Here is a 14,113-nt window from a genome sequence, read left to right on the forward strand (position 1 = left end):
GTGTACACCGCCCACCATCCACTCACTCGAGAGGCCCCAAATCAAGCGGTTCCGGGTCAGACTCGTTCCACAGGGCAGCAATGGCGTCGCCGTCGCCTGCGGTTGAGCCGGCCATGGACCTCGATAAGCTCAGCTACGAGATTTTCTCCATCCTCGAGAGCAAGTTTCTCTTCGGTTATGATGATCCCCCTAATCTCCTCCTCTCCTCCGCCACCTTCCGCGACGGCGGCCTTCGCCCTCGGCTGCCTGCTGGAGCCTCCGAAGGCCGGGTCCGAATCCTTTCCGTCGACGGCGGAGGACGCCCCGCCGATGCACTCCTTGCTGCCGCCTCCCTCACACGCCTCGAGTCCTCCCTCCGCCGCCTCTCCGGCGACCCCTCCGCGCGAGTCGCTGACTTCTTCGACGTCGCCGCCGGCTCCGGCGCCGGAGGAGTTCTCGCGGCCATGCTCTTCGCCCGCGGCCCCGACGGGCGCTCCCTGCTCTCCGCCGCCGACGCGCTGGGGCTCCTCCTCGCGAAGAGCGGCCGGTCGTCGTTCGCGGAAGCGCGGCGCGGCCCGCTCGCGTGGTGGACGCGGCGCGGAGCCGCTAGGGTGCTCCGGAAGGTTCTAGGCGACGCGACGCTGCGGGACACCGTGAAGCCGCTTCTGGTGCCGTGCTTCGACCTGGCGACGGGGGCGCCGTTCCTCTTCTCGCGGGCGGACGCGGTGGAGGAGGACGCGTACGATTTCCCTCTGCGGCAGGTCTGCGCCGCCACGTGCGCCGCGGGGACGGCGCCGGTGGAAATGCGGTCTGCGGACGGGAGGACTCGGATCGCCGCCGTTGGCGGCGGCGTCACGATGAGCAACCCCGCGGCCGCGGCCATTAGCCACGTACTCAACAACAAATGCGAGTTCCCTTTCGCCGACGGGATGAAGGACCTCATGGTGCTCTCCCTCAGTAGCACCACCGCCGGCAGCATCGGAAAAGAAATGGATCCGCGAAGGAGGAGGCCGGTTCCGTCGCAGGCGGAACTCCTCAGGATTGCCGGCGAAGGCGTTGCCGACGTGGTACGGACAACTTCCTTCGTATAAATCAGTCTATTAACCAAATATTTAAAGCCCCTCAATTGGCGGAGGGGCATAATTCGACCGTTAAAATTCCAAAAAATAATTTTAAATCGCATTTTGTCAGGTGGACCAAGCAATCGCGATGTCATTCGGGCAAAACAGGGCTGACAATTACGTGAGGATTCAAGTAAAAGTTAAACTAATTAACGCTTTTAATAATATCACGAATTATGAAATGCAATATAATTATCAAATTAATTTAAATCTTTCTCAGGGCAATGGATTCGAATTATGTGACCAGGATATTCCAAAAACGAGAGACAGCAGCAAATTGCTGAGCTTGCTGGAGAAACAATTGTCGCAGAAGAACGTGGAATCGTTATTGTTTCAGGGGAAGAAAATCTCGGACCAAACCAACGCCGAGAAGCTCGACTGGTTCGCCGGGGAGCTGGTCAAGGAAGACCAAAGGAGGGGCAACAGCCAAATTCCCAACGTAGTACTGAAGCAGGTGGCGACGCCGAGGACTTCCTCCACCGCCGGCGTCGCCGCCACCAGTGAGGTAGCACCGGCGAGGACGTCCATATCTTGTTAATTTTATTCCCAAAAAAATGGAAAAAGAGAAAAAAAAACGCATAGATCTTTTAGAAAAAAAATAAGAGACGAAGGCTGTGTCATCGGTGAACGTGAATCACTGTGTACATCCCTTAGTTGGATCATTCTGAACCTCTTTTTTATCATCCACTTTTTGCTCTTTATTTTCTCAAAACTCTAGCCGCAACGTGATAATTTAAAAAATAGAAAGAGAGAAAAAAACGATTTTTTTCTTCAAAAACTATTTTGAGCGGAAAAAAATTTCAGTCAACAAACTATATATTCTCTTCCAGATAATTCAGTATCTTCGACTCAGCCACAAGAGGAAGGAGATGCTGGTTCGGAAAGTTGCGAGATCTTTGCCCTCGTCGTGGGCCCCTCCTCCGCAATTGGCGGCACGAGTGGACAGGAGGTGGGACCCAACTTCGCCGACCAGGGAGGGCGTGGCGCGGTTGTCAGTTGCGAAAAGCTACGCCTCTGCGCGTGAGCCTTCTCTCTCGATCGTCTTTTGTCCGCTCCGAGACTTTCATGCAGGAGAGGACGTAATCACTATTACGATCATGATTAATTTTGTTAATAATTCTTCCTACTTGTAGTTAGCCATGGACATTAATGATTATGTTTCTTGTCTTTGGGCAAAACACAGTTCAAATAACAAGGTCAGGCAAAAATTTAGAAGAGTAAAATTTCCAAACACAATGCGGCGTCAAAATTTTAATAATTTTCAAGAATTTTAAGTGGTCTAATTAATTAAATCAAATCGAGCATATATTTGCTATTCGTGAGTTTATTAAGCGACGGGGAGATTTGGGCCTCAATTTCACTGTGGGCTGCAGCACAAGTCCGGCCCAACCATATCGTATCGGATTGGATCTTTCGTAATTTCGGATCTATTTCGACCCGCTTGGTGGATGTCTGGTGTATGGTGTGCGATAGGCGATCCTATTCTAACTGCTGAGCTTTCTGTTCGTGCGAGGTTTTGCTCTCCGATGCCTCCGCCGCGTCGGCGTCGCGTCGAGCCCTGGCCTGTGAGCAGCACGCCATTGATGAATACTATGATGAAAAAAAGGGACATCAAAGAGTGGTAAAGAGGGGCTAGAGATGCACAAATTGGGGTTGGCAGAATATTGTGTCTCAACTTGCTAAAGGGGATGCAGGCAGGTATCAGGTGCTATTGTTTGAACTGTCAATTCATTCTAATGTTTAGGGTTTAACTCAATTTTGCCTTTTGAACATAATTGTCTAGGAAATTGTTATATTTCATCATAACCTATCGGGTTGATCAGGTTCTGTGAGAATTTCTCGAGTTGCTGGGTTGTCTCGAAGTAAGTAACCATGCATAAGTCAATTCAACGCAAGTCTGGAGGATGAACTGTCTTAATTAGCTAAGAGAAAAAGAAAAATTAGTTTTGGACGTCAATCATGAAATAGCAGTCGAGTATTCTTAGGTTTATAAAGACTAATTTATGAACCCTTACTTTTTTTTTCCATCTTAGACACTTTTGGATATAGACATATTCTCAAAGCTATTTTCTTTAAGATTTTGAGGATTAAGTACATTATACAATTAGGAAAATAAGATTTTTATTTGCATCATGTATAGGTGCATACCTTTTTGCCATCCATCGAGCTTTAAATTTGTCACTAGAACATCGGGAAATTTTTCAATAGTAAACAACCATTTGCTTCCGCCAATAATTTTTCTTAAAGGAAGATGACTAGTTTCCATGTATAATTGCAGTGCCATGTTGTCATTTCTTCTATCAGGTGATATCCTTGTGAGTATCATTCATGTAGCAATAGTGATGTCAAGGTTAGATGTAGTATCCAAGATCTTGGAGGGTTCTAGTGGGACAACAGAGTCCTGATGAGTGATTGTAATTGGCTCATATTGTGGTTGTCTACTTAGGTTTGCATTGACTGAGTTTCTCGTGTCATTCTTTTTTTCCGCTAATCATTGTCAAATAACTAATTTATCTTGGCATCTCTACTTTGTTTTTATGTAAACTTTGTGTTAATGAAGCTGTATTCATTACCAATAAATGTTGCATGTTATTTAGTGTACATTTGCTTCTATCTCCTAGGTATTAATGTTTCATTTCAGTTATTTATTTTCTTAATATTTTTGAATGCTCTATTGTTTCAGATATCTTGAAGTTGTTGGTGAAATAGTTACACGTGTTCCTGCACAACTATGGTTAATATTTTCCATCAGATATTCGTGTAGGATTAGTTGCTGCAAGATGCATTACTGAGTTTTTTTAGTTCCTAAAGAATTGATTGTAATTTTTCATCACGATTTCTGTCATTTTCTTATCCAGCTCTTGTTTGGTTGTGTGCATATCTAGTTTCCTTAGTGATTCTATATTGCTCTCGTACACATGCAGCAATGCTTGGGTCCAAAAGTTAATTAAGGCCATTTTCCTGTCTCATCTTCTACGTTGGTGAATTGTTTACATTAGTTGTGGTCTGTAGTTGTACCGTTGGAGCTTGATTGTAGACTCAAAGGCCATTTGCTCTTCTCAAGAAATTTAAATAAAGTACGATAGTCTTAAAATTTGTGAATTTTCCAATAAATTTTCCCACTTATACTTTGTCATGGTGTTCTGTCACTAAAAAATATTTTCGGTTGGTTTTATGTCCAAGCTTTCTCTTATTTTCCTTTGATATATGAAACAGATGGATAATATGAGACTTCAATTTCCAGCTGTATATTGATAGAGACAATTAAACTGCATCTGCGCCACCATGAAATTGAGCTGTATGTTCTTCCCTCCTCCAAGTCTCTCGATGTTAACCAAGTTACTATATTGAAGTATTGTTTTTATCATTACATAGTATACTCTTGTATTAGTTTCCATCTCAAGCCCAAAACTTGTCTGGTTGTTGAGAACAATGTCAGTCGATGAAAATGGCAAAGTTGTAAACTTTGACTGCAATAAATGGTTGGATCATGTTCTGCAGGAACTGCTACTATTATTTTATTCTACAAGCAATTTTGTTGTTGATTCATCAACAATCAAGGTGTGGATTTTGCTGGTCTGGAATACAATGCTGCTACCTGTATGCTTCATCAAGTTACTGATGGAATTCAAAGTTGCAGCTTCCAATATATACCATTAAAGCAGCATGTGAGGGTAACCACCATCTGTTACCAAGCTGGATTGCTATCAGTCCATTTGTGGGTAAGATGAAACGTAAATATATAAAATATGTTTTAAAAAAAAAGAGGTTAGAGGAAATGCTACTGAATTCTATTCAACTCTGCATTTGTTGGTTTTATTGGAATGCTGCTTATTTGAGTATTGTTTATTTACAGTTGATGTTTTGCAAATGAGTTTCAATTTATTTATTTTTTTACAAAAAGGAGTTTGCATGGATTATGAGTACCACGTAATTTTCTTATTAGAGACAATAGTAGATACAATAAAATGAGTTTCTACATCTCACGTTGTCACAGTGTATTGTAGAATTGACTATTTTTCATGTCCCTCAATGTACTAGCAAACTGAGAAAAAAAAGAAGAAGAAAAGCTTCAATCACTTTAAGCGTCGTTCTATTAACCAACTGCCCCCATCAATTCGTTTATAATCAAATGCTATTCAAGCTTCATATTTTATACCAATGATTAATTCTATTAAAAAAAGGTTCTATTATCCTATGTACATATGATCTATCTGTATGTTTTCTGTATGTTTCTTTCCTAGTATTCATGTTGTAGCTTATAAAAAATAGTCCCAATAACAAACATAAAATAACAATGTCTTTTAGTTCTGATGCAGACACATGCATGAATGTTGAATTTCACTGTAACCCACCAAAGAAACCTTTCTTTTATTTTATATTATCCAAATGGCCAAGCATATTAAAATTTTATATCTTCTGCTCATTAATTTTCCAGCTGCATGCATCTATGAATAGCTAATGGGGAAAATTACAGTCTTCGCTTTTGGTTACCATTTTATTTTATTTTATCAAGGTTTGGGTGATTTGTATCACTTTACCTTTATGATCTACCGTCCCATTAATTTCCATTTTACCCTGCTCTCTCTTTCATTAACGCTGCAGGGATCCTGCCATATATTATTTTGTGGTAACTTTTAATTAGTTACATGTATACCAATCTGTTTTCTGCTGAATTAATTCAGTTAACTCCATTTTTCTCAAATCCCAACGTCTGCCCTGGATGGGCATCCACTTGTTATGACGCCTCTCATCTATTTAGTTAGTTATTTACCTACTCTGCTACTCCATTGTCATCTTCTTGTTTTTTTCCACTGCATTTTTATCCGTCTAATCTCCTTTTCTGATAGTTCCAAGTGAATATGTTATGGCCCTGGCTTTCAGAGACGGAAATCCATTTGGACAAGCTCAGCTCAACAGGGAATCTGCCAACCAAAATCCAAGCAACTTCTCTCAGGTTTTAACTCATGCTTCTCTCTTAATTTAGAGCTTCTCTAGGGCCCATGCATGCCTGTTCTACTGTATTAGGTCACAATCTACCAATTTTCAGATTCAAATGTCACAATCTATAATTTTTTTAGGTCAAAAAAGATTCTTAATCTACTCTTTAACTTAGCAAAATTTTAGATATATAATGTATACCATATCTTTATACAGTTCTGTTCATTTGAGCGAAGAATGCGTATAAATATCTTTTTCTCCCTCAATTTGAGAGGAGAAATAAAAAGTCCATTTTATTTAATAGCTTAAGCTCATTTAGTAATTTTATGAAATAAATTGTTGTCGTATGAATGAATGGTGCTAAACATAAACTACAATTAGCTTTGGTGCTTCAGGGGTGCGGGTGTTATCTGATGCTTCATGATTAAGCACGGGATGGCATGCAATTGTCACTATTGGAATGAATCAATGCAACATAGTGTTCTGGGCCATCGTTGGCTTGCCTCATCTCTGATTTAGATCCATGGCATAACTTGACAAAGCTTTAATCCGATTAAAAAAATGAAACAAATAGTTTTTGTTCCAATCTTGCAAGATTAAACTCTGTTATTGCCTGGTCAGAATACAACATACTTCTGAATTATATTACTTTTGACCTTTGATATATATATTTTTTGTTGTTTTAGAGTGACATTGACTTTCAACTTTTTATCTTGCACTATGATTTGCCAGGGGGACCATCCACATTTGTAGCATTGGAGATGCTAAAATATGGGAGAGCAATTAGCTGAAAAAAGTCATTTAAAAAAAAATAATAAAATAAAAAGTGTTATACTTTTTGTTGGCATGCATGTTCTGCAATAATATATCCATATTTTCAGTAAAGAGTATTGTTCCAAGCTTGCAAAATTACCTCCTCATTGCGATTACTGAAAGACTATTTTATGATTCAATTAATTGTTCCAGGCACTTTGGTCCATAAGCCACTCATGACCAGCTCTGCGACGCCATGCATGACACCTTGCTCCACTCTGCTCGGGAAGCCACAACACAGAGAATGATTTCCAATTTGTCTGTGCAAGAGGTGCACAATCTCAAGTCCCAGAGCAGCTCAAGATCTGCCTCGGCCTGACTTCTGAGATCCAACAGATGATTTTATATTCCCTTTTTTTGAAACATTAAACGCAATGAATTTTCATATGCAGTAGATGGCGATAATTCCTTCTGTAACCGACTTCAATTTGAAATGCAAGTTATACACCTTTTAAAAATTTGCCTGTCATGATCATGCGTCGAATCTGCTTATTTTATATGCGAGGATAGAGGTGATAGTTAATCATCTCCGAGACAGGATAGAACGGGTAATGGAATGTGGCCCCTTTATGTCGGCTCTGATTGCAAGAAAGACGAACCACTAATGGAGATTGTACTCACCGAACTCCTAAATCTGTTGAAGCATTGGATCTAATTCCAATCTTCAGGGATGTCGACTGACAGCGACTTTAATCACTGCAGGTTTAATAAGATAATGCGAGCTGATCATGCATGCACTACTATATATATATATCACCTGTGTTATTTTAATCCCAGAAGAATCTAATCATAGGATTAAGTAAAAGGCTGAGGCAACGAAGGTTTGCCGCGTCGTTATAATTATATTTTAAGCTCCGTTGCATGCAGATGACTAAAGCTACAGACAGCTACAGGAGACGTGAAGAAAGGATGAAGAAGAAACGAAAGGAGAATCTGAGGGCCAACTGGAGCATTGAATTCAAGGGATGTGGCCAAAACATTGAACGTTGGGCAAATTTTATCCAGGGAAGAGGCATCTGCAAGCTTGCAACGTCTAAGTAAAAGAGAATGAAAACAAGAGGAAAAGGAGCTGGCCACTGCCTCATTTGTGGATTGGATGCACTGATTTAGATTAAAGTATACGACGGTGGCGATTCCCAGTGGGACCTCCAAAACATTCTCTCAATCATCTCCCCATACTTGTTGACATCAAACAATTTCACATCAGTGCCAATGGTGTGAGATTGCACTGATAATGCAAAATATTGAATGTGCTGTTCCAATAATGCAGATACTGATTTCATCTGCTTTTTCCATTCCTGCAAGTTGGTCACTGGACAGCAGACAGATCCATCCAGCTTCTCATAAGGAAAAGAAAAAGAGGCAAGATCACACCTGTTCCATGTTGATCCTAGGAAATGGTTTCACAGAGATGATGATAACATTCTTAAAGACGTAATGTACGCCCCTCTCCTTAGTGGCTCCAAGCCAGTATAATTCTGTCTCTGGCATGGGTGGGTGGGAGTAGAGATGCCCCAGAAAGAGGCAGCTTGTGCCACTATTATCTCATGAACATGAGAACCAGGGCATCTTCAGACTGCTGGTGGAACTCACCACTCAACATAAATGAGTACTTTGATAAAAATGCACCAGAAAGTTTGTGGTCCCTGAAGTCATCCTATTCCTTGTGAAAACAATAGGTTTAGCTGGACGATAAGCATACACATCAAATTCCATACTTCGCGATCTCATGAGCATCATGCTTTCTCCTTTTTTCTGCCCCTTTATCTTGTTGGATTTCTTGAGTTTGGATGAGTTGATGATAGGCAACATCGCGAGAAGATGTCACTGTTTTAGTTGTGTTGGACAGGATATTTTGGGAAGGAAGATGCACAGAGACATGGTTGCATTAGCATTTTTTCAGCAATCAAGTAGTTAGACTGATGATCGATCATTATTTCATGGTAAAAAAAAATATATGTATGACATAGATCTTCTACACAATAGAATAACAAGTGTCATTATATTTTCTTGAGTTTTCCAGTTCAACTAGAGACTTGAACTTCTCATCTTTCATGGTGTACATAACAAATGCTGCTTTCAGAAGACACTTGGTATCAGTAACTTTCTTTCTTCCGGCTTCCAGCACAATTTCAGCAGGCTCCTGATGTGAAGTTTGGCCATCAACCTATTCGAAAATTTTTACGAGATGGATATCATCTTTCATCACAGACTGATATGAGCGAAGTGCTTCGAACTTACCAGATCTGTTGTTCCGTATACTTGCACCAGGAGCTCCTCCAGCACTGGCTGGTGAACTGCTATTAGGTGCTGCTGCTGATTTGTTCAGCTGTACCAAGTGAGATCCATATGTACAATAGTTCGCCGCCTGGAATACAGACACATTGGTTCATCTTTGAGCGATAGCCACACTGACTGATAATTTCAAAATTTAGTTAAGCTACAAACCTGAGGTGGTGGCATCATATGCATGCTAAGATATCTGGCATATGATTCAGGAAGATGAATATTCTGCATCTGGCTGGGAAAGTTTACTGCACCCAAGGCTGGGGAGGGAAATATTGAGGTCTGGTTTGCACTGGAAGCCGGGTGTACTGTTTGATTGACTAATGGAACTCTTGGCAATTGGACTGCAGTAGGAAGCGTCGGCATGGGAGGGTGACCCATTCCCATTCCCATTCCCATTCCAATGCCTGAAATGTATTGTTGAACTCTGGGAAACATCATCGATGCCATGCCACTCCCCATCCACACACCATCATGGTTAATACAAGATTGGCACAAATTGAAAGTAATAATGTGGAACGAAGCATGCAAGAAGATGCCAAATTACAAACCTGAACTTGCAGTTGAAGTGATTTTAGGTATTCAATTGCTTCGTCTAGCATCGAAGCTTTATCTGTCTGAAATTATGAATTATAATGGTGAAGCTAAGTCATGAAATATATTGGAAACACCAATGATCTTGTCCCAATCTTTTTGATATGCTGGAAAAGATAATTCAGACTAGCTGATACTAAGCATACATCTTCGAAACTCTAAGGTGAATGGAGGAGAACTGGATATTTACCTTATTGCAATGAGGTATAAGCTCCTGCAGGGCCTTCATTTTTTCATTAATCCTGTCTCTTCTTCTCTACACAATTCAACAAAGATTTAAAAGGACATAAATATGAATCAACATGCTCGAGTAAAGCATCTTACCCTCTCTGAGAGATTGTGGACTTCTGCAGCACGACTTCTACGTTTAGCCATCGGTCTTTGAGTTGGTTTCTTTTCCTCGATTGATTCATACTCAGCATCCTGCAATTTTTACAAGCTTCAACAACATCCAACTCCATTAAACTATAAAAAAAAAAGCAATCAAAAGAATTGCAGCTATTTCCCTTATTAATAAGTTACCTCACTTTGACACACAGAATCTTCCACCTCCCTTGCCTTCCTTTTGTGGCTTTGGTTACTCACGTTTTTCTGTGCTCTTCCAAAACTACAGCCAGAACCACCGGATGATGATGTTAGAGCAGCCTCATGCGGCTTCGATTGAAGTCTATCTGATAACAACCTCATTCCAGTGTCCTCTTTAAGTCCTGCCACAGTGCCAGCTCTATCATTGCTTAAAGTATTCCTTGGATCGGTCTGGGCTTGGACTTGATTGCTTCCGCAGTTGCTTGATCCAACCGTCATCATCGAAGACTCGCCTGCCTTCAAGTTGCTTCCTGATCCTTTGTGCCCCAGTTGACAGCTTGAGGATCCTATATCGGCCTTCATCTTCGACAATTGTGGAAAGTTTGGAAGGATTGAGTTATCTAAGCAAGAAGACTGATGTGTAGAGCCCAAACAATGTGACCTTGGAGGGGGCATGGCATGTTCTTGAGAGCTAGGGGTGGTCTGCTTAGCATCACATGCTGCAAAATCATTGTTACTGTCATTGGTGGAACCGAATTTCAGGAACCTGTGTTCCTCCTCAATCAAGTCCTTACTTATTTTATCAGTTTCAACAGTCGTCACAATTTCAGGGAAGAACTCGGAGCAGAATTCCTTTTCAAACGGGTCATCAAAGGGGTACTGGAACCACGACGCAGGTTCAGGTTCTTGGATCAAGTTGCAGGAGTTGCCGAGGGACTGCTCATGTTTCTGAGGCTGTTTGAATTCACTGTAGGCAGGGGTTCTTCGGTGTGTTTGGCTGTGCATGACCACATGCCCATTTCTCCACAGCAACTCAACAAGCTCATTCTCCGGCCTGCAAGAATGGAAAAACATCAGATTGAAAATCCATGGACTAAAACCTGAATTTGAAAATTAGGGTAGGGAATTGAGAGAGTAGAGTCTGACCCCATTGGTTTCTTTTGACTCGACATGGGAAGAAGATCTGTCAGACAACCAGAGTCATCTTCCATGGTCCAATCAGGAACATATTGATTCATTGCTTGCCTATTAACTTCTCCACTGAACTGAAAACCAACCAACTAAAATAAATGAAGAGCACCAAAATATAGCTAGGGTTCCAAAGAGGCCATAGCTCAAGTTTCTTTAACCTAAACTCGAACAGGCAAAAAGGGGGAAATCACAGATCTCCTGAGTGGCCAAAACATACCACAAAAAATAAAATTAATCAACAAGTATGAGAAACCAAAGTTGTCAATTAGCACAGAGAGAAGCAAAAGATCCTAAATTTCTGCTCAAGAGAAAGCATGGAACAAAAACAAATGATTGCAGTGAAATCTAATAGCACTGTGAATTAAGAAATGAGAACATTCAATCCTAGAACCGCTTGTGTCCCAAGTTAGAACTAGAACGACAACAGGAAGGAATTGACAACATCAAGAAAACCTAGTATACAATCAAAAGTCAAACTTCAACATTTTATAACAGAAAAAAAAGGGGAAGTTGAAGAAGCAGCAACTCTAATCTTTCTTTTCCAATTAAGAAGGCATGCCAAAGCCACATGAGACAGCTCGACTGATCAAAATCTATAAACTAGGGAGGAATCGACAATTATCAGGAGAGGCAAAAAGAAAAGGACAAAGGCTTTTGAAGAAAAATCAGAATAACAACCATGGCAAAGGAGGAGAAAGAACCCAACCTTGATATGGATTCTTCACCAAGCTTTAAATTAAAGGCTGGATTATGCTTGTGAATGGAACAGAATTTGCTCTTTCTGCGCACTTGGGGCCATGAGGATTGAGGAAGAGGAGCTGAAAGAAGGTGTGTGTCACATATTTGACCCTCCTCTGTTAAATTTTAACCACAGCCGGATTCGGAAGTTGACAAAGAGGAGGACGCATGACATCGTTATCAATCACAATATGCCATTTATGATGCTACCAGCTTTTTTTTTTTTACGTATTATCTTCTCTGTTATAAAATCTCTGACTATATATGTACTTTTGTCCTTGCTTGGTATCTTGAATGCAGCGCTTCAACTCAAACTCCCATCGCCCAAATTCAACACACGAGTATAAAAATTTGCATAGTTTCAATCTATCGAATCTAATATATTATTTCAGTCATGTTACTTGAGTAGATTAATCACTCGTGTCTATATATACAAAGTTATGCTTAAACTGGCATGCCCATTGTCTTTTAAGGATGAAGAATTGCTAATTAAAAAGCTCATTGAATTCAACAAACAAGAAAAAAACTCCAGTTGAAATTATAAAAATATATTTTAGAAAGAAATACTAAATTGGGAAAAAAATCATACTGGGGCAAGGTAGAGTCTGAGTGCAGAAGCAGCACAAAGTTGACCTCTCTTGTTGGATCGAATCATTAAATTGAGGATAATTGCAGAATCCTCTCATCTATGTCCATATTATTCTAACAGGAGGTGGCCGGTGGAAAATTTCTGTGGGATCAAGTTGGTCACCTCAATATTAGCTGATTTGAAGAGCTGGATATCTGAATTATCAAAAAAAAAAATTCTTTCAAGAGACTTTGTAATTTTCCCTACCCGGAACAGTCATCATTTTCATTTTTGGTTCTACATCAATTACACAAGTGGCATTCTTGTGACTGATCTGTGATTGATGGAAGTTCATGCAGACCCTCTTAGCCACAAAACTTTGATCTTTCTGAAAAACTAGTGTATGTTGATCAAGTGGCATATGATTTTATCTTAGATAATGATCCAAATGAAAATTATCTCACAATCTTCATTTGACATAGTTGAAAGGTGAAGACAAACACCATCACTTACTCTTGTTAATCATGTGGAACTCAAGTGTAAAAGATATCTAGAACAAATTACACCCTCTGTAACATATTTCACTATCCATATGGAATGAAAACAGCTTGATCTGACTTGTATCATTCTCTCCAAAGTCTCCACTTTACCACAGAAACATTGGAGCTAAGATTTGGTGTTTTTTTCTTAACCAAAACGTAGTTTCAATTCTCATATATTCCCGTCTTCAGTTTCATTTCTAATTCCAGTGTGATTTAATTCAATCATCACCCTCACGTATTTTAGACCAGGAAAAAGATTCACCACCTTCCCTCTCTCCCACTTATCCCCTAGAGATGACAAAATTAAGGTGGAGAAGAGAGCAGGGGACATGTGGCTCCTGTTCACTTGAATGGCTGCAATTTGCCAGGTTTCAAGTACCAATGAAGCTGGCTGGATGCACAAAGGTTCCACGTGCCATTCTAAAAGTGTACAAACAACTGTTTCATTCAGGTCTTGGCTCGGATGTTCTGACTTCAACTCTTGTCTTCCATGTTTAAGATTTTTCTTCGGGGACTTGCATTTCAATGTCCTGCAGGATACAGCACAAGTTACAGATCAAAGAAAGAACAAACAGAAGATGACAGAAAAAGGAACCAACAGAAAATATGATGAATCAATATGATATTAGTCAGACAATAGCACTGACAGAAGATTATATGAATCCAGATTTCAAGTTCATATGTCTAGTATTGAACTTGCGGCACTTCTTTTTGCAAAGAAAAAAAAATGTGGTTACCTTACAAGCGATGCATCATTTTATTGAGTGTCAACAATCTGAAACCTGACTTTAGTCAGTTTTAACCGGCTGCTGCAGCTACTTAAGTGAATGCCCACCAACACAGTTATGTAATCGAAGCAGTTTATGTAATTATCATCTCATTTTACATAAATTAATCCAAGGAACTATCAAAAAGTCATTTTTATTGCAAAAATGTCAGCATTTCCTTGTTATTTCTGTTTCCAATCTACTGAATGATACAAAAGCTGTCCAACATGAAGATCATATTTCCACAGTGAGAATTTTGCCCTTCTA

General features: G+C 40.4%; 3 protein-coding genes across 14 annotated transcripts; 2 read left to right on the top strand and 1 right to left on the bottom strand.

Annotated features, from left to right (window-relative positions):
- Window positions 1-67: 67 nt before the first annotated feature.
- LOC141836802 (patatin-like protein 3) lies at window positions 68-1,675 on the top strand. Its single transcript, XM_074724299.1, has 3 exons — window positions 68-1,046; window positions 1,171-1,233; window positions 1,321-1,675. Exons 1-3 carry the CDS (start codon window positions 81-83, stop codon window positions 1,636-1,638), a joined length of 1,347 nt encoding a protein of 448 aa, XP_074580400.1. The 5' UTR covers window positions 68-80; the 3' UTR covers window positions 1,639-1,675.
- A 939-nt stretch (window positions 1,676-2,614) lies between these two features.
- Window positions 2,615-7,297, top strand: LOC141836242 (uncharacterized). Of its 12 annotated transcripts, none has more exons than XR_012602468.1 (6): window positions 2,615-2,798; window positions 3,784-4,177; window positions 4,317-4,398; window positions 4,602-4,822; window positions 5,985-6,057; window positions 7,008-7,297. XR_012602468.1 is itself a non-coding variant. In XM_074723717.1 (6 exons), exons 3-6 carry the CDS (start codon window positions 4,533-4,535, stop codon window positions 7,032-7,034), a joined length of 345 nt encoding a protein of 114 aa, XP_074579818.1. In that variant the 5' UTR covers window positions 2,615-2,798; window positions 3,784-4,177; window positions 4,317-4,532; the 3' UTR covers window positions 7,035-7,297. The 12 variants fall into 12 exon arrangements, 1 of the variants encoding a protein (XP_074579818.1); XR_012602456.1 differs by having other exon boundaries at window positions 4,602-4,661; window positions 4,741-6,057; XR_012602450.1 differs by having other exon boundaries at window positions 3,784-3,919; window positions 4,025-4,177; window positions 4,602-6,057.
- A 1,502-nt stretch (window positions 7,298-8,799) lies between these two features.
- Window positions 8,800-12,112, bottom strand: LOC141813752 (transcription factor PIF4-like). The gene is made up of 9 exons (XM_074701738.1): window positions 11,938-12,112; window positions 11,187-11,305; window positions 10,257-11,094; window positions 10,059-10,157; window positions 9,925-9,990; window positions 9,688-9,757; window positions 9,303-9,607; window positions 9,096-9,222; window positions 8,800-9,021 (listed from the first exon to the last, which is right to left on the bottom strand). Exons 2-9 carry the CDS (start codon window positions 11,276-11,278, stop codon window positions 9,017-9,019), a joined length of 1,602 nt encoding a protein of 533 aa, XP_074557839.1. The 5' UTR covers window positions 11,279-11,305; window positions 11,938-12,112; the 3' UTR covers window positions 8,800-9,016.
- Window positions 12,113-14,113: the final 2,001 nt, after the last annotated feature.

This window comes from Curcuma longa, chromosome 1 (genome assembly GCF_044706935.1).
Source record: "Curcuma longa cultivar G26 ecotype Majalengka, Jawa Barat chromosome 1, ITB_CL_G26_1.1, whole genome shotgun sequence".
NCBI classification, from domain to species: Eukaryota; Viridiplantae; Streptophyta; class Magnoliopsida; order Zingiberales; family Zingiberaceae; genus Curcuma; species Curcuma longa.